The 26,973-nt window shown below is 40.0% G+C and overlaps 2 protein-coding genes across 7 annotated transcripts in view; one reads left to right on the top strand and one right to left on the bottom strand.

The window, feature by feature from the left end:
- The window catches only part of Tbck (TBC1 domain containing kinase), a 157,576-nt gene extending 155,646 nt beyond the window's left edge, over window positions 1-1,930 (bottom strand). For 4 of the 5 annotated variants that reach the window (XR_001783696.2, XR_003954329.1, XM_030252639.1 and 1 more), the window contains exon 1: window positions 1,649-1,930. The gene's annotated coding sequence lies outside the window, so the exon portion shown is untranslated. The remainder of the gene's footprint in view (window positions 1-1,648) is intronic. The other variant, NM_001163455.2, reaches the window with a different exon arrangement.
- On the top strand, window positions 1,653-25,545 carry Aimp1 (aminoacyl tRNA synthetase complex-interacting multifunctional protein 1). Of its 2 annotated transcripts, none has more exons than NM_001368626.1 (7): window positions 1,653-1,835; window positions 8,905-9,038; window positions 11,181-11,294; window positions 11,914-12,078; window positions 13,856-14,064; window positions 18,490-18,658; window positions 25,302-25,545. In NM_001368626.1, the coding sequence occupies exons 2-7, from the start codon at window positions 8,930-8,932 to the stop codon at window positions 25,466-25,468; spliced, it is 933 nt and encodes a 310-aa protein (NP_001355555.1). In that variant the 5' UTR covers window positions 1,653-1,835; window positions 8,905-8,929; the 3' UTR covers window positions 25,469-25,545. The 2 variants fall into 2 exon arrangements, with proteins under 2 accessions (NP_001355555.1, NP_031952.2); NM_007926.2 differs by lacking the exon at window positions 1,653-1,835 and adding an exon at window positions 2,164-2,250.
- Window positions 25,546-26,973: the final 1,428 nt, after the last annotated feature.

Here is a 26,973-nt window from a genome sequence, read left to right as displayed (position 1 = left end):
CCATTGGAGGGAAAGAATGAACCTGAATTATCTTTGATATTACAAAAAGGTCCATGGTCATGACATTGAGGGAAGGAAAAAATGTGACCTAGCACACTGTGTGGGTTTGCACTGAAAAGTAATTATAAATCCCTACTACCATGAACATTTGTTTTTCTGCACATAGATTAAACAACACACTTAGGAACTATGACTAATTTTGACAATGTATAAGTAAAAGTCCTGCTAAGGAAAAAATGCAGGTGTCCCTAGACTACACTAGGAATTAATGATAGCACTATTTGCTAGACTTCATCAGCTAATTAGTCATAACTTTTTGTTTAAAGATACTACTTGCTTTCAAAACATAAAAAGCCAAGTACTAATAGCCATATGCATTTGATGACTGACCAGGAGAGAAACCCTAGACTGCCTCAATCTGGTTTGACAATTGAAATTAATGTGTGCTCTTTATAATAAAAAGGATATACACATTAGTTCCACCACAGATCGGTTATGCCCATCCTGTTTTTACGAAAAGTTTTGATGCAAACCACTTCATATCCAATGCACACCTCAGACTTGCTCTACAAGAAGCCTGTAGAGCACAAGGCTCCTCTGTTCATTGGGAGCCAAATAAAGTCTCCCATAGGCTTTCAGAATTAATGGACCTGAAAACTTGGTAACACAGGCGAATTTGTTTTCTTGGTGATAAATGGAGAGAGCCAGTGCTATTCTCATCATAATAGAGGAGTCAAAACACATACTCAAAAGTTCATGTGAAAATAGTTATGACCACTATTCTGAATCTTGTCGATACTGTGAGCTAGCTTAAGTCTACTTGAATCTTAACTTCTTATTCAATGAGTAGATGCAAAATTACAGAAAGTTATATCTACATAGCAGGCTTGAAGTCATAGGAAAGGTGAGACATAACCTCAGCATTTTAATATTTAACTTTTACAATGATATATTAGATTTTCCGTTATAGACATTAAATAACATACAACTGAAAAATCAGACAAGTGTTTATGACTCAAAAAGATAAACCACAAGCAAGAAAACAAATTTCAGTATCAGTCTATCTCTCTGGTGTGCATGAAGCTCACGAACAAAAAATTGACACACACACACACACACAGGTGCTCACACTTGGTAACTAGAAGAGAGTGAAAAATGAAAACGATGAAGTCAGAGATTACAAGAGAAAGCCATGTAGGCAGGTAGTTGGCTTGGAAAATTTACTCAGGGAATACTTTGAAACTTCTACGTTAAGTCTGACGTTTCTGTAGCCAGAACACTGAAAACCACAAACATGGCCTGCACCTATAATGAACAAGACACAATGTAAACTCTTAAAGAGATTGGAGATGACTCACGTGAGTCGAAAATGTAGAAGAAGAAGAGGAGGAGGAGGAGAAAAGGGGGGAAAAAAGAGGGGTAGTGGGGAGACGTGGATTTTATCCAGAGTAAAATCGTATTTGCATTTCTAAGACTCGGTGAACTTGGGCTTCAGGGAGAAGGAAGTTTGGAGACAAACACAACAGCAAGCAGCTCCACAGATTGGTTCTATGGGTTCCTGCAGAATGGCCGGGTCACTCACAGTACCTGATTGTCCCACAAGTCCCACCCACTAACGCCAGGCAAGCGGCGACACCAGAATACCTGCCTGAATCTGGGGACGCAGAGATTGGGGGGTTGAGCTCCTAAGCGCGGAAGCTATGCCTGGCAGTGCTTAGTGGGCCGTGTCCTGCATTTCAGGCGCGTCTACAAGAGGCCGCCTAGGGAAGGTGACAGCCGGAGCGACACGCCTCCGTCCGCGCGGGCCTCCCGGGTCCCCGGCTCAGAACCCGAGGGTGAGCGCGCACCTCGCTCCACTGACAGCGCCCAGCACCCCCTCCCCCGCCGCCGCCTCGGGTCGGCCACTGCTCATGACGTCACATCGCCGAGACGCAACCCCGGGGGAAGACCCCAAAACTTCCGGCCGCCTGTCCCTTGCCCAGACAGACAGCCAAATGTAGCGAGTGAGAAAGAAGTGAGGGAAGATCGGAGGGAGGGAGGAAGGAAATGGGAGATGGGAGCTCAGTGTGGTACAGGGAGAGAGCTGGCGCAGGCAGCGGACGGCCGATGAGCGGTGAAACTGTGAAACGCTCAGGCATTTATCAGGGACAGCCTCCTGGGTCCTTTCTCGCTGCCGGGGACTGCGGGAGGCTGGCCCTTCCTTCTCCCGGCTGAGGCTGCTCAAGAGCTGCGGTTGGGTCACCGCTTCATGTGAGTGTCCCGATCCAGAGTTCTTCCCTTTCTCACCCGGGAAAAAGAACCTGACCTTCTGTGTAGTAGTGGGAAGCGCGGTCAAAACCTCCACCCACGTGCCCCCTTTTGATTCAACTTAGTTTGGGCAATGAATACGTGGCCGAGGGAGAGCATGCTACTGGAGGCAGGGGGTGAATGCATTACCTTGTTTCCTTTTAAGTGAGAGTGCAAAGGATTTCCAGTGTTTGTACGTGAGGACGGGTTGAAGAAGGAGATTCCTTGATTTCAACAGATATTAGAAACACCAGCTACCACTATACTCCCGGCAACAGTTTAGTTATTGGGTAAAGATCCATAAACTAAGTAGAAATGACTGTCAACGAAACGGACAAAAATCCCAGTCGTTGCCTCTCGGCTAGGGCTTATTGTTGAAGTACAGCATTAAAAGTAAGGTGAACACTCTGTATTTTAATATTGATATGTTTTACTTATGGGTATGTGTTCATGCCCGAGTGAGTTTTTGTGCAAAACTTGTGTGGAGGTAAACGCGGAGGCTAGAAAGCATCAGACCCCTGGGACCTGGAGTTACCTGTGATTGTGTGCTCCTGTGTAAGTGCTGGGCCCTGAGCTTGGGTTCCCTGCAACAAGCACTAAACGCTTTTTAGTGTTGGCATTTTATACTTAAATATTTTAGATTATAAGTACTGCACAGAAAAGGTATTAAGCCATAAAAAAAAAAAGGTAGATTATTTGACATGGTTGCCAGAGAAGGTTCTCAAGGAAAAGATGGCTTTCTAGGAAGGAGGTGACACAAATAGAATTAACAATAGAGAAAACCTTCAAGAAGTACAGTCAGTCATAAGGCCAAGCCATTGCGAAGGCCATGCAACAGAAACTTACCAAAGTATGAAGGGGTCTGACCAATGCCTGTGGGCTCAGAACTGAGAGAGGGGATTCATGATGCAGACAGAGAGTGTGGGCTAATCAGGGGGAGTGAAAGCCATAGAAGGTTTTCCAAGGCCAAGTAATGTTACCCAGCTTCGTTTTAAGAGGGTTACTCCATAGCCCTCTTAGACTGGGGGCAGAAGTGAGAAAGGAGATCAGTTAGGAGGCTTTTGTTTTACCTCAAAGGGAACATAACAGTGTCTTCAATAAAGGTCCTAAGTGTCCAGTCAGGTCTTGAGTGTGTTTCCCAAATAATGAAAGCATTTAGGCTTTGGGAAACATTTTGAGTGAATTGTGTGAATTTCAGAATGACAAACATAAGTTAAAATCATGGTTTTGCCGTATAATAATTGGATGAATCCAGACAATACATATACTTTCTCCTGGTGTATAAAATGATATCTTACATGGTGGAGAGTAAATGTCAATGTCAAATGTCCATTAGTTATTGTTCTTATTTGCATTCTTGAATTGGAAGTAGGCGTGATGGTGTGGTTGAAGTGATTGGTTAACTTATTTTAAAAATGAAATGATAAAAGATTGTTCACTGTGATAACAGGAGGCCTAGCCAAGCCTTTTGCATTTTATGTATGTCTTCTACTGGGAGAAAAGGTTTTGAATTAAGTCATAATATTAGAAAAGCATGGATTATCCCTTCATAGTAATCAATTTTACTTTCTCCCCCCATTGTCATCATTTAATATGGCTAGAACTTCCTGTGTCTTCATCAGTAAAGAGAAAAAAGGGCTCTCCAGTAAGGGGATAAGAATCTAGAATAAATAGGAGCTTTCACCAGAAACAGCCTCAGGTCTTCTATGGGTTTTAGCAAGGCTTGGTTTAAAAACTTAGCAGTGGGATCAATGTCAGTGAGTGTTTATGGAGCACATTGTCCTCACATTTACCAAAGTATTTACTTGTCCTTACCTTCTGACTTGTGACATATGTGTTAAATGGCAACAGGAATTTAAAGTGGTCTAAAGGTACCATGTTGCTGTAGAATATCTTGGCAATTAGATTGTGAAGCAACTGGGGAAATGTTTGGAAGGCAAGACTGGAATGAAGGGAAGAAGAGAAAAAAACATGATTGCTATTAATTCTCACATTTATATATCTGAAACTGGGATGTATTTTTAAATTATCTACATCTTCAGACCACTCTAGATTACCTTCTGGTAACATAGTTTTCATTGTGTCAGCTATGAATGTCCTCATAAATGTTAATGTTATTCTGTTGTGTGCCATGTTGGTATTTAGCTTATTAAGTATAATTTTTATTTTATGTATACTTTTAGTGATTGTGACTTAGAGTCAAAATGAAGTTACTGTGTATTCAGAAATACAAGAAAACAATGTAGTAATATAAAGCAACAATCTAATTCTAAATTTAAAAAGGTTTTCAGTGAACATAAATATTAAAGTGGTTTACAGGTTGTGACCCAGCTGTGTGGCTGTCCACTACAGGAATGTCCAAGAAGGAAGCTCGGAGTTGTTGAGCTCATGAGACTAGACGTTTCAGATGGTCTTAAATATGCACCAAAGTTCCAAAGAGTAGGTTCTACTGCCAGGCAAGGGATGGATTTGCCAGTGAGAGTTAGCGCAAGCAGGCCAAGAGAGTGAGCTGCCATCTTCTCTGTGTTTATATGGGCTGCCAACAGGCATGGCCCAAATTAAAGGTGGGTCTTCCCACCTCAAATGATTTAATTAAGAAAAAAAAGATCCTTTATAGGAGTGCTTAGCCTCTTGGGTTTTTTAATTGCAGATATAGTCAAATTGACAACCACGAATAGCATTCAAAATGTGTCTAATGGATCAAGAGCATTAGAGCAAATGAATCTACAGTGTGTAGAGGAAGTTCAATTATATATGCTATATGTATGAATGAAATTAAAATAGTAATATGTTGTATGGAGTAGTTTTTTACTTGATGGCATCATAGATTTGATGAAGCTGAGTGTTGAGAAGTATTATATTTAAGAAAAGTACTTTTTTTTTTTATACATAATTGTGATTCTGAAGTAGTGGAATTAGGGATCCAGAGAATAGAGGGGCATTTCCAAATTTCTGTACAATTCTTGTGCTAAAAAGTAAAATGAAAACTGCACATGAAAATTTGGTTTTCAGTAACTTTGAAAAAAAGTAAAAGTTTTCTAACTTTCATAACCTGGTGCCAGAATGGTTGGGAGTTAAACGAAATCACAGGCAATTTGAATGAAGTAGGAATTTCAACTAAGGAGATTACTGAAATAACAAAGCAATACAGGAAAGATAGGAATCTCAGAAAGTCGTATCTTAAGTCATGTCTTACTCTTTGATGTGTACTCTAAATTCATGCATTTGGTATTGTATGTACTTAACCATGTAATTCATTGCTCTCTGTGTGTTTCATGAAACATCACAAATTGGGTCAAAAATCTCATTTAACAATTTCATGCCTTTCCAATGTTTTTATCATAATTTTTTTTATTAGTAGTAGAGAAAGCATCAGTAATGTACAAGAATATGTTTGATGTGTTGCCTTCATGCCCCTTTTTTTCTTGCTCTTCGTTCTTTTCTGAGCAGGTACTGTACATACAATGAAGCATTAAATCTATTTTCATCTCGTATTTTTAACAAGTTACCATAAAAACTAAATAAACATCTCAGACCATCCAGACAATGCAGCCCCAGTCAATGCTGATGGGTGCTGTGTGCTTCAGGTTCCGGCTGTAATTAGAATGGAAAATGCTTGGTAATTATGTGTGGAGAAATGACAACATGCTCATTACAAGAACTAGCTTGAGCATCAGATAGACTTGAGTTTCAATCCTCATTTACTGCCTCTACTACCTGGGAAAATTAATTGCAGTTGTCTTCTGTTATAATGAGTTGAAATATTCATGAATGATTCATGTACTTAGGCAGCAAGTAATATTTTACAAGAATTATATGTTATTCCTATTATCATGTATGAGAAGTGTGCATATCAGAATAATAAAAGCTTTGAATTCAATAAGGAGACTTTTTAAAAAGATATTTTTATCTTAATGTGTGTGTGCCTGCATTTGTGTGTATGCACCATTGCGTGCATACCTAGAGCCTGCAGAGGCTAGAAGAGGGGTTCAGCCTGGAACTGAGGCTACAGGTGGTTGTTGAGTATCCACATAGATGCTCGGAATTAAACCTGGGTTCTCCAGTCCCAAGGAGACTAAATATTTTCAAAGTAAGCCTGCACTTTGTACTACAGTAAAATAAAACCACTGTGGAGTGACTAATATAAAATAGTAAGATGAGCTCTAGATTAACAGGCAAAAGTTTAAGTTTTCAGTATTGTTAAAGTAGCACCATCTCCCTAAAGAGAACCATATTTATTTTCCTTCCAGTCTTCTGTGTTTCCCTCTTTTGTTTGAAAGTTTAGTGAGTGCTTATTTTCTCTACTGTGAACACAACATGAGACAAACTCAGGGATTGTAAGAGATCATGGACATAAATTACTTTTAGGAACCTGGCACTCAAATGAAAATTAATAGTGACAAGTTGGCATGTCATTTTATTATTAACCCTGGGTGGCAAGGGTGACCCTAAACTGCGTGGTGATGATTTGTGATTGCAAGAAGACATAGATATGAAGCTCTGAACAACAGTGTCCAGGCAACATGTGAAGAAAAGGCCCTATGGAGGGGCAGGAGAGCAGGTGAGAGCATCCTAATAGAAATTCAGACAGTGAAGCAAGAAGTTGTTCACACAGCCCACACAGCCTGTTAAGTGTTCTTCACTTAAGGTTTGTTGACTGTAACCACCTTTTCTAAAGAAAACATTAAGAAAAACATAGGTGTCTGTTCGCTTCCTATTTGCTGCTGTGATTAAAACGCTGACCAAAAGCAACTTGGCTGAGGAGCCGTTTTTGTATTTCTCCGTTTAGGTAGCAATGAAGTTGGAGCAGGAGGAAGGGTGCTTACAGGCTAGCTCTCCTGCTCTCCTTGAGCAAGCATTCTTGTGGTAGCTCAGGACTCCCTGCACAGTGACACACCACGTGCTTCTTCAGGGGGACTTCAAACTACTGTACACCCTTTCCTTCTGTCGACTATACTTCCTCCAGGAGTTTGCTCAATATCCCAAGTCTTTAGTTTCTGCAGTCATGTGGCAGTTTCTGTTTGCAGGTAAAGATGCAAGCTTTTCAAATGCCTTCCATGTAGTCCTAAGGCCAGGACAACTCACATACATTAAGCTCCCTGTTAAAAACACAAAGTTCTGAACTGATGGTCTGTATGCAAGTTACATTTTTATTTATGCCCTTAAGTGTTCAGAAAATCATTAAAATAGTAAGTAGAGAGCAACAACAACAAAATCACGCCACTAAGCAGCCCTCTGTGTTCTAAGCCTCTTGAAGATAAAGATTGTATGGGTACCTTTTTGTGTCTGCATTTTTAATGGCTAAAGTAAGAGTTTGTGGAGAGCATGTGCTTAGCTTCCTGTGGCTTTTCTAGACTGGATTTCTGTTTATACATCCTATGCTGTTAGCAACTTGTTACGTAGTGCTTTGCTTGGGCATTTGCATTATCCCATCATGCATTGTAAAGTTGAGAATGTTTTGAAGGTGGTTGTTCTTGTGAAAAATGTAAACGCTTTTAAACATTTATAATGTAAGGCTCGTATTAAATAGCCTTTTCAAATAACAAAGCAGTTGTGTTATTTGTTAAACACTTGAAGTCTTGCAGTGAGTGCCTTTACTCCTTGAAAATTGGTATTTCTGCAACACTTTTGTCTTATTTATCATTATTTGTTTTATTTTTAGTTATAAATTGGTAGTAAATCAGGAAAATACGAATATTTCATATTGTTAATAATTTTTAATTTTGGTTTTTGAGTGTGTTTATCTTTGCAGCAGCCAGTTTAATGCAATGAGTTAATCTCTGATGTTTGCTTATATGCATTTTACTGTACCTTAACAATACTTTTCCTTTAGATTTATTATAAAAATTCTAAAAATTATTACAAAGGTTATTGTTAGATCTCAGGTAGTCCATAATGAGCTCAGACTGGACTGGAGAAGATTTCTGCACTTAGATAAAAGCCAGCATTCCTCGGGAACTTGGAAAGAGTTGCCAAAAGGAGTCATTTCTGCAACCTCTGGCAGAAGAGACATGTGGCTATCTGTGGCGTTTATCAGCATATCAAGTGCATGCTGGCCTCTGGGCTGCCTCAGTATCAACAATTACCTGTTACACATTTCAAAGTCCAACTAGCATCCTGCCCTTCCCTCTCCTTGTAATCCACTAAGGCTTTAAAGTTTTCCAGCCTTAAATCTGGTTAAATAGCATTTATTTTCTGCACTTAAGAACAAAGTAGATTTTCTCTTCCAAACAGATACAGAAATTTGTTCTTTTAACATTTCTGCCCAACTTGCTTTTCTTTATCTTCTTTTTGTGTGTGTATGTGTGGTTGTGTGCATGTGGGTGCTTGCTATCAGGTAAGGTAGTGCTGGCCTGCTTTCTAAGGGTATCTCCTGTCTCCTTTCAAGATGGCAGTCATGCTACAAGGCATATACATAGGTTATGTGACAAGCAACTCACCCACTGAACCATCTCCTCAGACGCTGCTTGCTTCTCTGTTCTCTAATGAAAAGCATTTAAGGTATTGCTCAGTTGTAGGAGAAAGGGTTTTTTCCTCAGGTTGCTTTCTCAGCATCCTGTAAAAAGCTCGTTTTCTTTCCGTTTCCATAGTAAGGTCATTACTTTCCTTTATATTTAGGTTTCTCTGCCGATTCTGGGGAAAGATGGCAACGAATGATGCTGTTCTGAAGAGGCTGGAGCAGAAGGGTGCAGAGGCGGATCAGATCATCGAATATCTCAAGCAGCAGGTTGCTCTTCTTAAGGAGAAAGCAAGTAAGGATGTTTAAACGGTCTAAGGAAATACTGACCGGAAAATGTTTACTGTATAAATTATAACTTGATTATTTTAATTATGGCTTTTAGATTCCCTTAATTTTGAGTATAAAAATATTCTAGGATTATGATAACTTAGAATTGATCTATAGTGAATGTTGTATTTGCGTTTTGATACGATAAAATACCAAAAACAACTTGAAGAGGAATGGGTTTATTTCAATTTATAGCATAGTCTATGTTATGGGAAATCAAAGCAGGAACTTGGAGACGGGAACTAAAGCATAGGCCATGGAGGAGCGCTGGTTGCTGGCTTGCTTAGGTGCTTTCTCTTTTTTTTTTTTTTTTATTATTATGCTATTTACTAAACATAGACAAAGCAACCCAGTAAGGAAAGTGGTCCCAAATGCAGGAAAGAAACTCAAAGACAGCTTCTGCTCCCATTTTTAGGAGCTATACAAATGTATTTTGTTCCAATTTCTTTTTTTTTTTTTTTTTTTTTTTCTTTCCATTTTTTATTAGGTATTTAGCTCATTTACAGCTTAGGTGCTTTCTTATACAACTAGGAGCTCCTGCCCTGGGGAGCCATCACCCACAGCGTTAGGCTCTTCCATATTAATCATTAGTCAAGAAAATCCCGTACAGACCAGTGTGGTAAGGCTTTTCTCAATTGAAATTCATTCTTTTTAAAAGACTCTTAACTTGTGTAAAGTTGACAACATTAACCAGGGCAGTAAATAATAATTAGAGAAAATAATAATATTGTTTTAGGACTGATAAAAGAAGAGTCTATCATTTAAGAATAGTTCTTATATTATCAGAGGTTTATAAGATAAATTAGGGAAATATAATGAAATCAAGTAATAATTACTCTTAAGTTTTAAAGGCTAAGATGTATAATTTTCATATTCTTTGAGGTTTTTGAGAAATTGCTACAGTGTATACAAAGCACCTGCTATATTTCTTAGGAACTTGATCTCATTGATTTATTTATTCCTCAATAGCCATTGTTGGTACTAAAATCAAAATTTTAGATTTACTCTAAGAATAGGAATGTGGGCTAGGGTATGACTTGATGATAGCCTCATATGGTGTGTTTGGGGCCTTGGGATTGATGCTGGCGCTGAACAAGACAAAGGTGCTGAATGAGCTGTGAATGCAGGAGAACACAGTGGACACTGAGTATTAAAGTTTTCAGATGTGATAAAAACACTTTAAAATGCATTGCATTTGTATATGTAGTAGCTAAGGTTCCAGTGAAATTAACTATTTATATGGTTAACACTCAGAAATATACAATTGTATACTAGAAAGTCCTGCTGAATATCGGGAATCCTTGGCTCCTGCCTAATAAATTCCAGAAATAACTTAATTGTGACTACCCAGAATAATCCTTTCTAGAGGATACTGCCTCCTCTGCAAAGAATCATCACCGTGTGCTATATTGTTTGTTAGGTTTTTATAGAGGACAGAGAAATGATATTTTTGGGGGCTGGGGAGATGGCACAGTTGGTACATTTTGTGTCATTCAAGCATGAAGATTTGAGTTCTGTCAGGAGCACCCACATTACAGAGCTAGGTGCAGGAGCTTATTTGATTGCTGGAGCGACAGAAGGATCCTGGGGCTGTTGAGCCAGCCAGTCTAGTTGAATCCACAAGCTCCAGTGAAAAACCCTATTTGAAAAGTAAGGAGAATAACTACAGAAGCTACCTCCTTGGACCTTCGGGCTCTACATAAGCATATATGGTGTGTGTGTGTGTGTGGCGCACGTGCAACTTTCTGTCCCACTTTCTATTTTATAGATTTTTATCAAATTAACTGATTATGGATCAAATATATACATGGTGGTGAGAATATGTTCACTAAATATATAGATTGATTTCCTTGTTTTGAATCTCTAAATCACTATATTATTTACATCTTCAGAGATTAGGTTCTGTGAGAGTCCTATACCCAATGTCCCAATGACTACCAATAGATTGTTAATACTATTAACAAATAGTAAATTGTTATCAAGCAACTGGCCAAATATTCGTTTCTGTCACTACTTCAGCTGTAGCGGTACTTTCTATGCTTTTTTCAGATAATATCCCAACAGGACATTTGAAAAACACTTTCTAACTGAATTGTCTTGATTATAGTTTTGCAGGCAACAATGAGAGAAGAAAAGAAACTTCGAGTTGAAAATGCTAAACTGAAAAAAGAAATAGAAGAGCTAAAGCAAGAGCTGATTCTGGCAGAAATTCATAACGGAGGTGAGTATGAGGTTCAGGGTGCTCGCTTTACAATCTTATTATTTATGTTTTTCTGTCATTCTCATCCTCAAAAAGTATAAGAAAAAAATTGTCTTCAGCTATCTTTATTTTATATTCTAAGACAATGAAACTTAGAGGTGCAAATTACTTGTTTAAAAAAAAAATCAAAGGACTTTTGTTACCCAAGCCACCCAAATAATTACCAGGTGAACTACAAATCATAAATAAAGTTAAAATTTTATTGACTTGTTTAAGAAAGCTTCCTCTCTCTCTTGTTTGTGCTGGAGTTGGGAGGGCTGGGTGTGTGTATATCTGCATGTGTGGCTCATGGTTTCCCATGTGTGTGGAGGCCGGCGGTCCATGTGAGGTGAACTTTGTTTTCCACTTTATTCTTACTGTAGTTGCTTACTAATGAGTGAGTGGAAATCAAATCTTGTGACCTTAGTACTTGTTTAAAAGGCTGAAGTTTTTGATAGATATGTGTAGCATCAGAGAATGGGTACTTGATAGACATATATTTAAATGTTTCTCTTTAGAAGGGTTCACATATGTCATGTACAAACATACTGTTCCACTTTTAGTTTAACATGGGTGACACTGTTCATTTTCTGTGACTCAGTGGAGCAAGTGCGTGTTCGATTGAGTACTCCACTGCAGACGAACTGTACTGCTTCTGAAAGTGTGGTGCAGTCTCCATCAGTAGCAACCACCGCCTCTCCTGCTACAAAAGAGCAGATCAAAGCGGGAGAAGAAAAGAAGGTGAAAGAGAAGACTGAAAAGAAAGGTACATTTCATCAAGATCGTGTTTGACTTTTGACTGTTTTATCTGGTAATGCTAGTATTTTTGTGATGAATAACAGTATCAGAAAGAAAGTTCAAATATTTGAAAGCCGAGATGAAGTTAACACTTTCATTAGGGTTGAATCCTGACGGATATGTGAATGTTGACGCCATTGAGAGGGTGAAGTGAGTTATCTTACGCAGAGAGATCAGCATAAATAAAAGCAAAAGGTGAGACGTGTGAGTAGACCTGGCTGTGTATCTGGAGCTCCATTCCAAAGAAGTCACAGGTTAGCTGGCACTGGCTGGCTTATAGTTATTTAGGAAATAGGACAGTGACATCCTGTCAAAACAGAGCGTCTGCACTGAGGCGTGCAATGTTAAGGAACTGGACAAAAACAGCACGGCAAAAGGCCTCACTGTCTGCTCAGGCAGCCACCGAAACACTGCAGTCGGCCCTATATGTCCCTTCCCTTCAGTCTTCATAGCTAGGTAACCAACGAGTTCTGAAATTCTTGTCACCAACTATGTCTAGGGTTCAAGTGTGCTGTTGACTTGTGAGGGGCCATATTTGTTCACGTTCTTAAGGTTCTTTGTTTTACCATTAGCTGCTATTGAAGTAGTTTTTCAAGTAAGCATCTAACTTCATTCAATAGATTTTTCTTTTAAATCTGTCTTTATAATTCCTTTTTAAATATGCCTCCTATTTATACTTACAGTCATTTACAATTTTTTTTTATTATTTTGGTTTTTCAAGACAGGGTTTCTCTGTGTACCCTTGACAGTCCTGGAACTCACTCTGTAGACCAGGCTGGCCTCGAACTCAGAAATCCGCCTGCCTCTACCTCCCAAGTGCTGGTATTAAAGGTGTGCGCCACCACTGCCTGGCTCATTTATAATTTTTTGGAAAATGCAAAATGTCTGCAGGTTTTATGAACAGATATAAGTTATTTTAGCACCCAGTTCTTGTTAGTCCTTTTGCAAATAAATATCATGAGGCTTTCGAAATATAAAATAATCCCATGGTTTGATCCTGTAAATTTTGTCTGATCTCTATTCTATCTCTGTCAACCTAGCACTCCTAGAGGACAAGAACACAAAACTTAACTGGATTGTGTTCTTGTCCAGTGAAACATTCTGTGAGGGTGGTTATACGCTATATATACATTCAGCAGGGTAGCCAAAATCTAAATATGGCTATTGAGTATTAAAATAAAAATATGCATATAAATATTGTGAATTATATAATTTATGGCACAAAGACAAGATGATTTTGTTACTTTCTAATATTCATCTGTTTGTTGTAGAAATCTTTGCTAATCTATGATGGAGAGCGTGAGATTAAATGCTGTCCATATTTAAGCAGCTCTGTTCCTCCAGAAACTACCCTACATAATGGTTGCATCCTCTCACAGGCCCCCTCTCCTCCACCACGCGGGAGTAGTTGTAGTGCCTCTGTATTTCCTTGTGTACTGATGTTAACACATAGTCACTATTCAGTAGTGCCCTTTACCCACAGGTTAGCTTAGGAATTTGACATCATAAGAGATTAATAGTGATGATAATAAGAAAATAGAATGATCAAAACAATAAGCTACTTTTTTTTTTTTTTTTTTATTCAGTTCTTTTAGAGAAATAGGTTTTAGGACTCGAGTGTTTTCTTTTTTTTTAATTATTATTCCTGAACTCTTTAGCACTGGTAGCAGAGGCTTCTAGTGTTGTTTTTTTTTTTGTTTGTTTGTTTATTTTATGTGTAATGCTTGCATATTCTTAATCCCTAGGAGAGAAAAAGGAGAAGCAGCAGTCGGCAGCAGCAAGTACTGACTCCAAGCCTATCGACGCATCGCGTCTGGATCTTCGAATTGGTTGTATTGTTACTGCCAAGAAGCACCCTGATGCAGATTCACTGTATGTGGAGGAAGTAGATGTGGGAGAAGCAGCCCCGCGCACGGTCGTCAGCGGGCTGGTGAATCATGTTCCTCTAGAACAGGTGCTGTCCCGCTAGAGACGCTGCCTACATGTGCCACTTAACGGGATCTGCGCATGTGCTGGTGCCAATGTCACGTGAATTTCAGGATTAGTTAGGGAGCGCGAGTGATGGCCCAGGGGGAGGGGCACTTACTGCTATGGAGAGGACCCGGGTTGGACTCATAAAAAGTAACAAATAAATAAAAAAATAAAGATTTAAGATGAGTTTCAGAAAAAGGTATATAAAACTACCACAGAGTTTAAAGGCCTGTAATATAAATGAACCAGGCAGGCGTGGTTGCGCACGCCTTTAATCCCAGCACTCAGGAGGCAGAGGCAGGCAGATTTCTGAGTTCCAGGACAGCCTGGTCTACAGAGTGAGTTCCAGGACAGCCAGGGCTATACAGAGAAACCCTGCCTCTCGAAAAACCAAAAAAAAAAAAAAAAAGAAAAAGAAAAAAAGAACCCAGTAGGACAGAAGTTTTGTCTCTGTTCACGTGTTAACATATGTGAGTGTGGTGGTCACAGAACGATCTTGGAGAGCCCTTGCCTTCCACCTTTTAAAAGATAGTCTCTTGTTTATTTCTACGTGCATATAGAAGGGTGATGCCAGAATGTTAGGTTATCTTTCATAGTGTTTAGTTATGTGAAATTTCCCATGAAAATAGAAGTATTGTAATTTTAATTATTTAGGAATTGTGGTTCTTTTCCACTCTTCACTGCTCTCTCTTATATTTTTGGTTGGGAGCCTACCCTTTAACGGCTGAGCCATCTCTCCAGCCCCACTGCTTTCTCAGAGCAGAACTGACAACAGGCCTTAGTGTGTGTTTATTCTGTGTAGCAGATACTCAGTCTACAGCTTCAGCCTAGGTGCAGGTGAGGTGCAGGGCTGTCAGCTCTGGCTGGGAGCTAACATTACAGTGCTTGTAGCGTTGCACGGTTAGGCTGATAGTGAATAGTTTCTTGTGTTATGTCCTAGTAAAGCAAGAGAGACTCCATTTCTGCCTAGAGCATCATTTCTTTTATGCTTTTGGTGATGTGATCTGGGATGTTGTGTACTACTCATTTTCTCACTGCCTTAACACGAGGCAGTTCAAGGATGTAATCTTCACTTTCAGCTTCACACACTCCTTTTTTAAAATTTTAGTGCCTAATTATCTGAGCCAGAAAAGACTGAGTTTTGACTATTCCATGAAAGAAATTTAATTGTGAGGAGGAAGTCATATTTTAAAATTCCAACATTTCCTCTGCTCTTGTAATTTTGGCACTCAGCATGTGTTTTTGAGAAAGCATAGCTACAATTTCTATTACTCTGTATTCGGATGTTATTATTCTGTAAACACAGAGCTGGGCATTTAGAATATGTAAAGGAATTACAGTTTGTTCTGAGACCTGCCCTTGCAGGACAACCATGTTAAGACCAGATTCATGCTCTGATGCGATGCCGCCCTTCAGAGCAGTGCGGCCTCGCTGGCGGTTCTGCCCCGGTGCTCCTCAGCTCTAACGCCCTCATCTTGACAATCTGGTTCTTATTTCTAGTCCTTCACTTTTGAATACAACGCTCTTGAAAAGTTAAAGATTCACTTTACATCTGTAATAGCAGCGGTAAGAATCAGGGCAGTGTTCAGTTTGCTCTTTCTGAATGTCATAACCCATAGTAAGCTGGTGGTGTGTGCTCCTCCTGACGCTGCAGGGCCCTTGCAAAGGCTGCAGACTCAGCATCAAGATGGCTGGCTCTACCTCTTTGTTTATATTCACTCTTCGACCTAGGATACCTCCACTCATTCATATTTCTAGATACAAGTATATATTGGCTACCTGGTGTGAGCCAAGCACTGTTGCAGAAGATGGGGGCTGGGGGGCAGATTAAAGTAGGTCAGTAGGGGGAAAGATAGCTTTCTTTGAAAGGGGGGAAAAGGAGAAAAAAAAACTATTCATAAGAAATCTGCTTTTAAAGTGAAATTTGCTTTTGTTTGTTTGTTTGTTTGTTTTTTGATACAGGGTTTCTCTGTGTAGCCCTGGCTGTCCTGGAACTCACTCTGTAGACCAGGCTGGCCTCGAACTCAGAAATCCACCTGCCTCTGCCTCCCAAGTGCTGTGATTAAAGGTGTGCGCCACCACTGCCCAGCGGAATTTGCTTTTTTATGAAGGTATCAAAATATCAACTTATAAGTGAATTGATTATATTAAATAGAGATAAATGCCAGGAGGAAATTAGCAAAGACTGTACGCTGAATTAGGTTGATTATGATATTGCCACTTTGTACAAAGCAGTCAGGTAAAAGTACTTCATGGAGAAAGTGACATTTGAGTAAGGTGTTCGAAGTGAAACAATCAAGTCACATGTCCTGTGTCAGCAGGCGTCTGGGGCAGCCTGGTGCCAGGGAGAAGAACACGGTGAAGAGTGGGGAGTTGTGGGAGAAAAGATGGAGGTGCTAGGTGACAGGGTCTTAGAGATCACTGTAAAGAGCTCAGGTGTGAGCAAGGTGAGGGCCATTGGTGGGGTTTGACCAAAGAAGTTATAAGCCTTATGCTTTGGTAGGATTGTTCTTGTGGCTTTCTTGGAGGGTGGGTACCTGATAGATCAATGAAGATTTCTCCATTCTTAAAAAGTGATTAATTTGACACAGGTATGTGCACTCCCCACATCTACTTTTTGTTCTGTTTTTCAGGCAGGGTTTCTTTATGTCATTTTGGCTGACCTTACCCTCAAAAAGATCTTCCCGCCTCTGCCTCCTGCGTGCTGGGAGTGAAAGTGTGTGGCCCTGCACCGAGCTTTCCATTATAGTCTTTATAGAGTTAGTCTTTGTATTTTGGTTTTGTTTTCATGCCAGGGTTTCTCTGTGTACCTGTGCATGTCCTGCAACTCACTCTGTAGACCAGTCTGGTGTTGAATTCATGAGACTTCTTGCCTCTGCCTTTCAATTGCTGGGATTAAAAGCATGCAGCACAACAGCCAGGTTTAGACTCTCCTTTGACATCCGAGCCATTTCTGTATCTTAAAAGTTAGATTCTTAAAAGAGTCCCAGAAAGAAGCAGCAGCTACTCTTGAACTGACTCATGGAAAAGCTGCACGTAAGGGTTTCTTCTTTCAGAACTTAGAGATTTCCACAGCCATTGAGCAAGACTGTTTACATAAACATCTGCCTGAACCGTGAATTCAAGACAGGACTAGAAAGCATTCTGTAAGGCAGGAACACGGCCTATAAACGTGCCATTTGTCTGTTAGGTTTTCCTAAAGGAAATGAGCAGCTACCATCAGATCCTGGAAAAACTGCATTATTTTATTTCACATACTGTTCTTATATTGATTTGGTTTTTATAAATTGTTATGATGTGATATTTTCAAGTCCTTGAAGGGATGCATTATTTATGAAGAGTATTCAAGCCATGTTTTAATTGTAGAACCTAGAAATACATTTGCACCTAATTTGTTTAGAGAGCCATCTTTTATCCAGGATACATCTTATTTTTTCCCTGAAACTGTAATCTTGTGTTATTTTGATTAAGCCTGGAGAAAATTGGCATAATTTATTTGTTAGTTGGGAGAAATGCTAAGACATTTCAACTCTGGAGCATAAGGAATTTCTTTTTAACTTTTTAACAAATTGTAGAAGTACCCCCAAATGTTAATAGTGATGTATACAATGCTTGAATTAAACAATGGACTGGGACCTCACTGGGAGGGAGAGCGCCAGCAGAGTCTGGGTCAGGCTCCAGAACTGCAGAAAGAACAGGAGAGAACTCTTGCTTAGTATTAGAAATGAGCAGGTGTATCGGGCAAGAGAGTTCATGCGAACGGGCTCACTTCGCTTTAGTTCTAGCACTAACCTAAGTAACCTGCATCCTTACTGTCATTGTAGTTTGTGACAGCTCCTAAATTTAATATGTCTTGCATAGCTTTTTATGAAATAAAGGGTTAACTTTATACATTTCCATTTGGTTGTAGTTGAAACTTTACATCAAGCTGGTTCACTCAGTTATATATTCTTTAATAAACACGCTGGCTGCTCTTCCCAGAGGTCTCTGGTTCAGTTCCCAGTACCCTCCTGGAGACACCCAGAGAACAGATGAGTCTCTATATCTCTAACTCCAGTTTGGCCTCCGCAGACACCAGGCTCACAGGTGGTGTGCAGATGTGCTTGTAGGCAAACGTCCATATGCATTTGAAAAACCCAAAATACCCATATACGTTTGAGGAAAAGATTTCTACTGTTGTGCTCATGCCTTGTCAATCTGAAAGATTTTCTTTTTATGTTTATGTAAAATATTAGTCTTCATTTTTATACATGACTTCTTAACAAAAAGTATTTTAGATACACAGAGACAGGTATAGCCAGAAAGGCAGTCTTATTTGATAAGTAGAGAGCAAGTGTGCCTGGAGTATTATAGACAAGATTATTCTAAATCTCTGCATATCTTTAGTCATTACTTTTGTTCTACACAGATGCAAAATCGTATGGTGGTTTTACTCTGTAATCTGAAGCCTGCAAAGATGCGGGGAGTTCTGTCTCAAGCCATGGTGATGTGTGCCAGTTCACCAGAGAAAGTGGAGATTCTGGCCCCTCCCAACGGGTCCGTTCCTGGGGACAGAATTACTTTTGATGCTTTTCCTGGTAAGTACTAATTATTTAAATGGTTTGGAATCAGCTTTTAAAGTAGTGTTTATAAAGCTTAGAGGTTAAAACCAGTCCTGTGTGTGTATCCCACAGTGAGCATAACGCCACATGTTACTTGAAGTGCTACAGAGGTTCTGTCTTATGTAAAACACTCATATTTGCACCTACAGAACACTGTGACAGAGATGTGAATCTAATTGATGTGCTGTAAAATTATTTAAGCTGTAGATGATAACACAGAGGCCAGCGATGGAAAGTAACATTTCATTTCTACAGTTTGCTCTTTTGAGTATAAATAATCCTGAGACAGCTGAAGTATCGCAATACAGGAGAAATAAGGAGGGTTTCTTGTCTTGTTTTATTACATTTGGAGATAATATCTCATCTATGAGCCAGGCCATCCTCCTGCTTTCTCCTCCCAAGTGTTGGAATTCCAGGCATGAGGCACCATGTCTAGCTTAAAAAAATAGATCTTTGAAGCAGAATAAAGAATGCCTGCCAGATGTAGAAGATGTTTATAAGAACAGGAGTCAGGCTAGCTAATCTTATCTCAGTAGGAGCCATCTGTATGTAAGGGAGCAGCCTTCACGCCATGGCCACAGACATCCTGGAGGAAAAAGCTGCTGGGGACACTTTCTGCACACACTGTCAGTATCTATCCTTGGGAAACACCCACATCCTCAGCCCCAGAAGGTTTTGCCTTCCCTCGGAGCTTCTGGGGAAGGCTTTGGCACTCCATGGGACTATGGCTTTGGGGTCCTTGAGATGGCTACGCCCATGTCAGCAGCACATACTCACCCGGGACCTCTACTCAGGGCTTCCTGCACTCCCATGCATGGATGTGTCTCGAACATAGTCACAATATATATTTATCTAACATTAAATCATTTAGGAATTCAATAATTTTTTTTCTTTTAACATTTACAATCTGTTGAGAAAAAGATAAATAAACCCAGTTGACCTTTTTGTATTAGCATTAGCCTCATTTGTTATTTGAACACCTAAGAATTAAACTGGGTGGAGTGTGGTGTAAAATGTAATCCCAGGGCTTGAAAGGCAGACTGCGTTTATCTATCTATCTGTCTATCTATCTATCTATCTATCTATCTATCTATTTATTTATGTATTTTTATTTTATTTTATTTCTTGGTATCATAAATCAAATATTTAAAAGCAGAGGAAATCTACCTTAGCCATCCTTTTTACACAGTTGAAAACTGGGTCCAGTGGCTGGCTTATGAATTCTTGCAGCTTCTTTATTATCATGATAACCTGTCATTTCCTTATCTCGAGCTAACAGGTGAATACCTCTAGATTTTGAATCCATTTGTATTGTGTGCTTGTTACTGGGTGGGAGAGGCAGTCTTCCTTAATTTTCTCACTGGCCTGGCGTCTAGGCTAACAGCCCAGCACGGATGTCTTGCTTTTTCCATGTTCTTGAATTCTGTGCATTGACTTGGCTGTCTTCTCATGCTTCATGATCTTCAGTCTGGCATTTCATCCTAATTCTCTTCTTGTTCATGAGGCATGTAATGTCTTGGAAAAGTTAATATTTATAAAGAGAAACCTAAACTTTAATATATGAGATTACTTAAATAGCTTTATCACTTAGAGTATGCCTAACCACACTGAACACAAATAACTGCTCAGATTTGGTCTGAGTACACATCTTATATATGCTTCCATACCAACTACTGCTTCGGAAGCAGCAAATCTCATAAGGAACAGCAATTTAAACCACATGCGGCAGCTGGTCTTGGAGTGTTTTGTCTTGTTTGGAGTTTTCCTTAAGATGCTGTCCTACTTAGGGTTTTACTGCTGTGAAAGGACACAATGACCAAGGCAACCCTTATAAGGACAACATTTAATTGGGGCTGGCTTACAGGTTCAGAGATGCAGTCCATTATCATCAAGGCAGAAGCTTGGCAGCATCCAGACAGGCATGGTGTAGGAGGAGCTGAGAGTTGTACATCTTTATCTGTAGGCTACTAGCACAATACTGTCTTCCAGGCAGCTAGGACTAGGGTATTAAAGCCCACACCCACAGTGACACACCTACTTCAACAAGGCCATACTTCCCAGCAGTGCCACTCCTTGGGCCAAGCATATACACACCATCATAGATGCCATGTCTAGCGGTTGGTTTATATCTTTGTGGGTTTTTTACGTTGTAAAGCAGAAGGTATCCTTTGAAACTCCACCCAGCACTTGACATGTTCAGTGTGTGAAGACATGCTGTAAACATCACATTGGGGACTCAAAACTTTGAAATGTTATTTTGCCTTTTAAAAAGTTTCCTCCTTAACTATTCTTTCCTATTACACAGCTAGAAACTCACGTAGACTTTAGAAGATGCTGCATAATATGTATAGTATAGGAAGAACTAAAAGTCACCTAACATTTTTAAAAATAAAATTGAGGGCAGCTATAAATTTTGGTATTTAAATATACTGACTGGTCCTAAAGCTCGAAGTGGAAATAATTTTAAGGCAATTCTGTAGCCAGAAGACAAGGGTCATGATAGGTTTTAGATTGGTTTGAGTCTTTGTTTTTCTGACATTGCACTATTCATGGTCTAATAATAAATAGAAATTTACATTTAGACGTTTAAACTCCAAGGTCATGCTTAAATCCATTTATAATGAGCCTTAGCAATAATAAAAATTAATAATCAGAAAGTGTAGATTGAGCATTTGACTTCTTTTTTTTTTTAAGTCAAACTTAACTATGTTCAATTTCTCTTCTAAAATCCATTTGATGCAGGTTTCCTTCTCTACTAATTCTCTGCTATGGTTAAGGAGATCCCCATTACTTGGTGGAATATCATGGCTGGTTTTCCTTCTCTTTAACTCACTTGGATCCAGGCACCATTCTCTGCTGGTGGCACCGTTACATCCTCTTTGGTGGCTGATCTGCTGTGAGTTCTCACTGAGAGCCTCAGACCTTGATCTTTAGACCTTTGCCTTTCCTTTACAAAGCCTTGTCATTTCATCAGTTATGTGACCGACACCTAGTAGACCTCTTTGCTTTCATTTCTCACAAAAGAATATATGTCCCTATCTTTTAAAAAAAATTTACTTATTTTGTATGTGTGTATGTGACTGTATATATACGTGTGTATCATGTGCATGGCATTGGCCACAATGGCATCCCCAGGACCTGGAGTTACAGGCAGTTTAAGCCACCTTAATGGAAATTGAACTTGGATCCTCTGTCAGAGCAGCAGGTGCCATCTCCAGTGCTCCATGTCCTAATCTAGCCCCTTTCCACAGCAGTTTCTCTTACAGTGTAGCCTAACATAATGTCCGAATTAGCCCTCCTACAGCAGGCATGACCATGTGCTGGTCTTTGTGCTGATCTTTGACATATGTTTAGCAAGCTCAAAGGATTTGCAGTTTTTAGTTTAAGAACTTGTATTGTCAACATCTAATTTTTTGGTAGCTATGACTGATGAAAAAGGAAAAGAAGGTTAAGAAAATACTGTCCGGTGATGACGTAACAAAACAAGAATAGACTTCTGTAAGACAGTTTATTTTTAAAAGATATTTGAAATATGTTTCCATTTTTTTACATTTTACTGTGTGCGTGCTGGTTTGTGTGCATGTGTTTGTGCAAGTACATGTGCATATGTATACCAGTGGTGTGATGTGGACATGATAGAACTATTAGTAGTCAGTTCTCTCTTTCTGCCTACGGGTCCTGAGGTTCAAGCCTAGATTGCCGGGTGTTTCACCTGATGAGCCAGTAATATGGCTCAAAATCTATTGTTCTTCTCATTTCCAACTAGTCTAAACACCCCATTGAATACTACGTTATTGAGAGACATTTTTGGTAAAGCTAAAAATTAACACCAAAATCAAGACTTTTTCAACTGTTAAGGTCCAGTGTTCATATATAAAAGGTAAATTTTCAAAGGACAAATGTACCAAGATACTCAGATTTGGTACTAGAGCATACCCATAGAGTGAGTATTGTTTCCATGAAGTAGGTCACATGAGCCTTTTTAGTCTCCTGTGTGCATAAAAGTGATGTTTAGGGGCCAGGTGTTGTTGGCAAAGACTTTGATCCCAACAGATTAAAGCTGGGAGATAGAGACAGCTCATCTCTGTCTGCACAGTAAGTTTCATGCCAGCCAAGGCTGTATAGTGAGTCCCTGTCTTTTAAAAGAAAGTTATGTTTATACTATAGCATCATGTGTAAGAAGGAATGCAGCACACCTGACCTAAAAAAACACAGTGCTAAGAACCTTCTGACAACTGCTGAGCCGTTATCATGACATCACTGTGCTGGTGCAGGATGCCTTGCTGCTGGTGGCTTCTGGTTAGTGAGGATAGTGGTTAGCAAAGGTTGAACTGGCTGTGACAGTCTTTTAAAACTATGTGGTGAAGTTGGCCACATGCTAGTCATTTCTCATTCCGTTGCTTATCTTGAGAGGTGTGTACACAAGCAGCACCTTGGCCCGGCTGTTCCACATGAAACTGGCTCAGTTTGGCCTTGGCTTCAGGCTCTACCCACAGCGGCAGCCTCCTCTACTGATGCTTTCTGACCTCAGAGTCACCTATAGGGTTGGAGGTGCCTTTTTCTAAACCTGTTTGTGTTGCTTGCTTCAGTGCACAAGGGTTCTTAGGGGCATCTAGAATAGTGAATTCACATGTTTCTCAGCTTTGCCCACACTCATCGGGCAGTCACTGCTTGGGACACCTATGACCCTGTAGCATGTATTTCTTAAATGATAAAACTTGAAACTCAAAAGTAACTCCCTGACCCATGGGCTACAAAATTGGAGCTAAGTTAGGTATAAAGAAATCATATTATCTCCACTACAGCCCTTTTGGTGCCCAGAAATGATATTTTGGAAGAAATTGCTTTACTGAGCTGTATGTAGTCACAACAGTGGGCCTAATGTATCCTGTAAGCCTTAACTGTAAGCAGGTTTGCTATCGTAGGCATCCCTTTTATAGGTGGAAAAGATTCAGTGTAGTTCTTTTGTAGTTCTCCAGTTTGGGGATGGTGGATGAGCAGCTCTTTAACTGAAAATCACTAGCTGCATTAGCCCTCATTAGTGGTCAGCCTGTCCTTTGATGCTCTCAAGTTGCTGTTGACTTCAACTATGAACACTGTATATAGGGTCTTCTAATGTAATATTTGATCTATTCTGAAGATAAGTTCGTTGATATAACCACCTATGGCACTTCATCTTAGCTGGACCTCCTAGGTGGTCTACTGTAATTTCTACATCAGCTTTTGTGGCTTCACCTTAAAGCTGGTGTGAATCTGGGTCTCTGCTTTCTGAACACATTATCAGTTTGATATGGTCTTGGTGGAGGGGTGTGAAATTCAGTGCATACGCCTTGCTAACCAGTTTCTTTGTTCTAGTGTCCAGGATTCTGAAATACCCACTTGTTACAAGATTAACCTTTTAGAATGACTTAGAAACAAGAGAGTTCTAGCCTTGCAGATCTACAGGGAAGCGGGATTGCATTTTGTTGATGGCTCCCCTCTTCTATTAGTCTCTACTGTCAGATGGTCTGAAACGAGGAAGATCCCTTTCTTTGACTCGAATCTGCTTTTCAGTTATGCTTTCATAGCATGTTCTACTAGACGTATATCATTTATTGAGCTATTCTGGTATGTATTATATACACAAGCATGGTTTTGCTTTTTCTTCTTAGTTTTTAGTCACCAAAAGGTGCCAGAGCCAAAAAATTCCTCCACTTGTGTGTGTGTGTGTGTGTGTGTGTGTGTGTGTGTGTGTGTGTGTGTACAGCGAGTAAATTACGTGCAGTAATGGGATAGTTCTGTTTCCCTGTCAGTAGATAGAAGAACTATTTGGTCTGTTGGTTATCTTTAAACTGAGACCACAGATACTTCACTTCTAATTTGTCTTCTGTTGATTATAAAGTACACATTATCAGTTATCGCAAATAGAGGGATTAGGAGTAATAACCACTTATTTGAGGGCCATTTGTTTTCTTTGTGAGCAGCAGCATGGCATATCAGGCGGCCAGGTGCTAGCTGTGCCATAGAAATGGGCACTGATGGCATATCCTCCTCTGCCTGCTGCTGGTGTGACTGGGCAGTTTATCTTCTTCTCTATGGGTAATATTAGAATCAAGATTGCTGTATATATTTCAGGCAACAACATATGTTCCTAGTGTTTGGAAAATGCTGCTCTTGCATTCTTACTGGTTTTATTCTGTCATGCAGGGTGTGTGTCATGCATGTCTTACAACCTGCCAGGGGTAGACGTTCAACCTATCTAAATGGGCTCCTATGTTCCCAGACTTTATTTACACGATGAAGATCTTACAACTTCCCTGAGTAATTTGGGGCTGGAGATGGAGCTTAGATGCTAGTGTACTTGCTTAGGAGTGAGAAAAATTCCCCAGCACAGCAGTAATAAGAATGAGGATAACTTGAAACAAATTATTAATATTGTATTGTCTACAAAAATATTTAGTGTTCCTAAGGAAATGATAGTCACGAGTATACACTGCTGGTGTGAGAATAAGGTTAAATGTAAGGATGCTGATTCAGGCTAAAGATCAAGCACTATCAGAACTCACAAGAAGCCTGTTTCTAGATCATGTGAGCGAGCCTGGGTGTTAGTCCTGTAACGTTCTGTTTTTTCTCTGAACAGGAGAGCCTGACAAGGAGCTAAACCCTAAGAAGAAGATCTGGGAGCAGATCCAGCCTGACCTGCACACCAATGCTGAGTGTGTGGCCACATACAAAGGAGCTCCCTTTGAGGTGAAGGGGAAGGGAGTTTGCAGAGCCCAAACCATGGCCAATAGTGGAATTAAATAAGTGCTCTGTAACTGAAAGACATTGGCGAAAACTTAATAACAATAAAGAGAAGTGTGTTTATCACTTACATATAAAATATGTCTTGCTCATTTTTTGTGGTTTTTTGATTCGTCTTTTTCAATTTTTGTTTCAAGTCTGTTTTTTCAGATACTTTGTCACAACAATAGAAAACAGAAGCTTGCTACCCCAGAGCTAGAGTCACTGCTATGAATATGCCTGACGGTGTGCCTTGGAAGCCTTTGGAACTGGTTTGTTCAAGAGTTGAAAAGATGCAGTTTATGCCAGTTTGAGAAAGCCTAAACTGATAGGGGGAAGGTAAAAAGAAAGGGGGCTCTGATGGGACCCCAGAAGATCATGAATGCTGATCAGAACGTGAACAGTAAAGACTGCTAACCAGGTTTCAGACAGGAACAGGAAGTCGGTTTGGACTAGGGGTCATTCCTGTCATATAGGACAAAGAGTTTGTTAACATCCTGTCCACACCCTGAGATTTTGTATAAAGCTGAGTTTAAAGGTCGGCACACCATGGATGTGGTCTGGATAAAGCTGGCTACATTTATAGTAGAAACCACAAAGTTCAATTGCTAAAAGTAAGAAGATTTGAATAAATTTCAGGTTGACCAGGAAAGACATTTGAGGTCATGGAAGGTATTATGAAGAGTTCCCAGTCATTAAAAGATGCTGAGAACTCTGTACTAGAAGGTTCCTTGAGGCCTGTCTCTGGAGCTGCTCAGGCCTTGTTGCAGGCTGGAAGATATAAGGCGTTAATTACTCTTTTGAAAGTGGTTTGAGAACAGAACCTGCTGTACAAAACCACCTAGGCCAGTGGGTGTCAGTCTAGTCCAGGATCCATTTGGGGGGTTGTGTGAGTTTAAAACTGGGATTATTTGCTTTTAGGATAGATTTATAGACAGATTCCAACGGAATCACGTGGGGAATTTTGCCCGTGGTTCAGAACTAGGATAGGGAAAGTTAGTCACTGTCTTGAGAATAGAGAGGCAGCGATAATATTGCCTGCTATGTACAGGTATTATTCAGTATTGTCTGTGGCTCAGATGTTCATTCCACTCTCCTGGGAGGGGTTGTGGATAAGGAGTGAGTCACGTATCGGAGGGAGGAAGAGGAGGCTACGATTAGAGGCTTTCAGAACAGGTATAGCAGAAGGGCAAGATGTAGTGCTAGGGTATCTCGGTATCATGGCAGATCCATCAGGATTCGCCACCAGAGAAATCAGATTAAGGCTTACAAGACTCGGTTTTAGTTGTGGCATCCAGAGATTGAGTTACCATTGCTTCTGAGCTAAGTTTGTTTGGTGTTTTTTCTTCTCACTGTGATTCGACTGGGTTCCAGAGAGAAAGGTACAGTGGCAAAGCAAAGCGTGGGTTTGCCTGATGGGCACCACAAAGGCCATGGAGGATTTGAAGCAGGGGGCCGGCATGGTAGCCACCTGCCAGTGGGAACCTAACGAGCTGGGTGGAGAGATTGTGAATTGTGAGTCAGAGTCT

The sequence above is a fragment of the Mus musculus genome, chromosome 3 (assembly GCF_000001635.26).
Source record: "Mus musculus strain C57BL/6J chromosome 3, GRCm38.p6 C57BL/6J".
NCBI lineage: Eukaryota > Metazoa > Chordata > Mammalia > Rodentia > Muridae > Mus > Mus musculus.
Note: the sequence above shows the minus strand (reverse complement) of the source record. Positions and strands in the feature narration are given on the sequence as shown.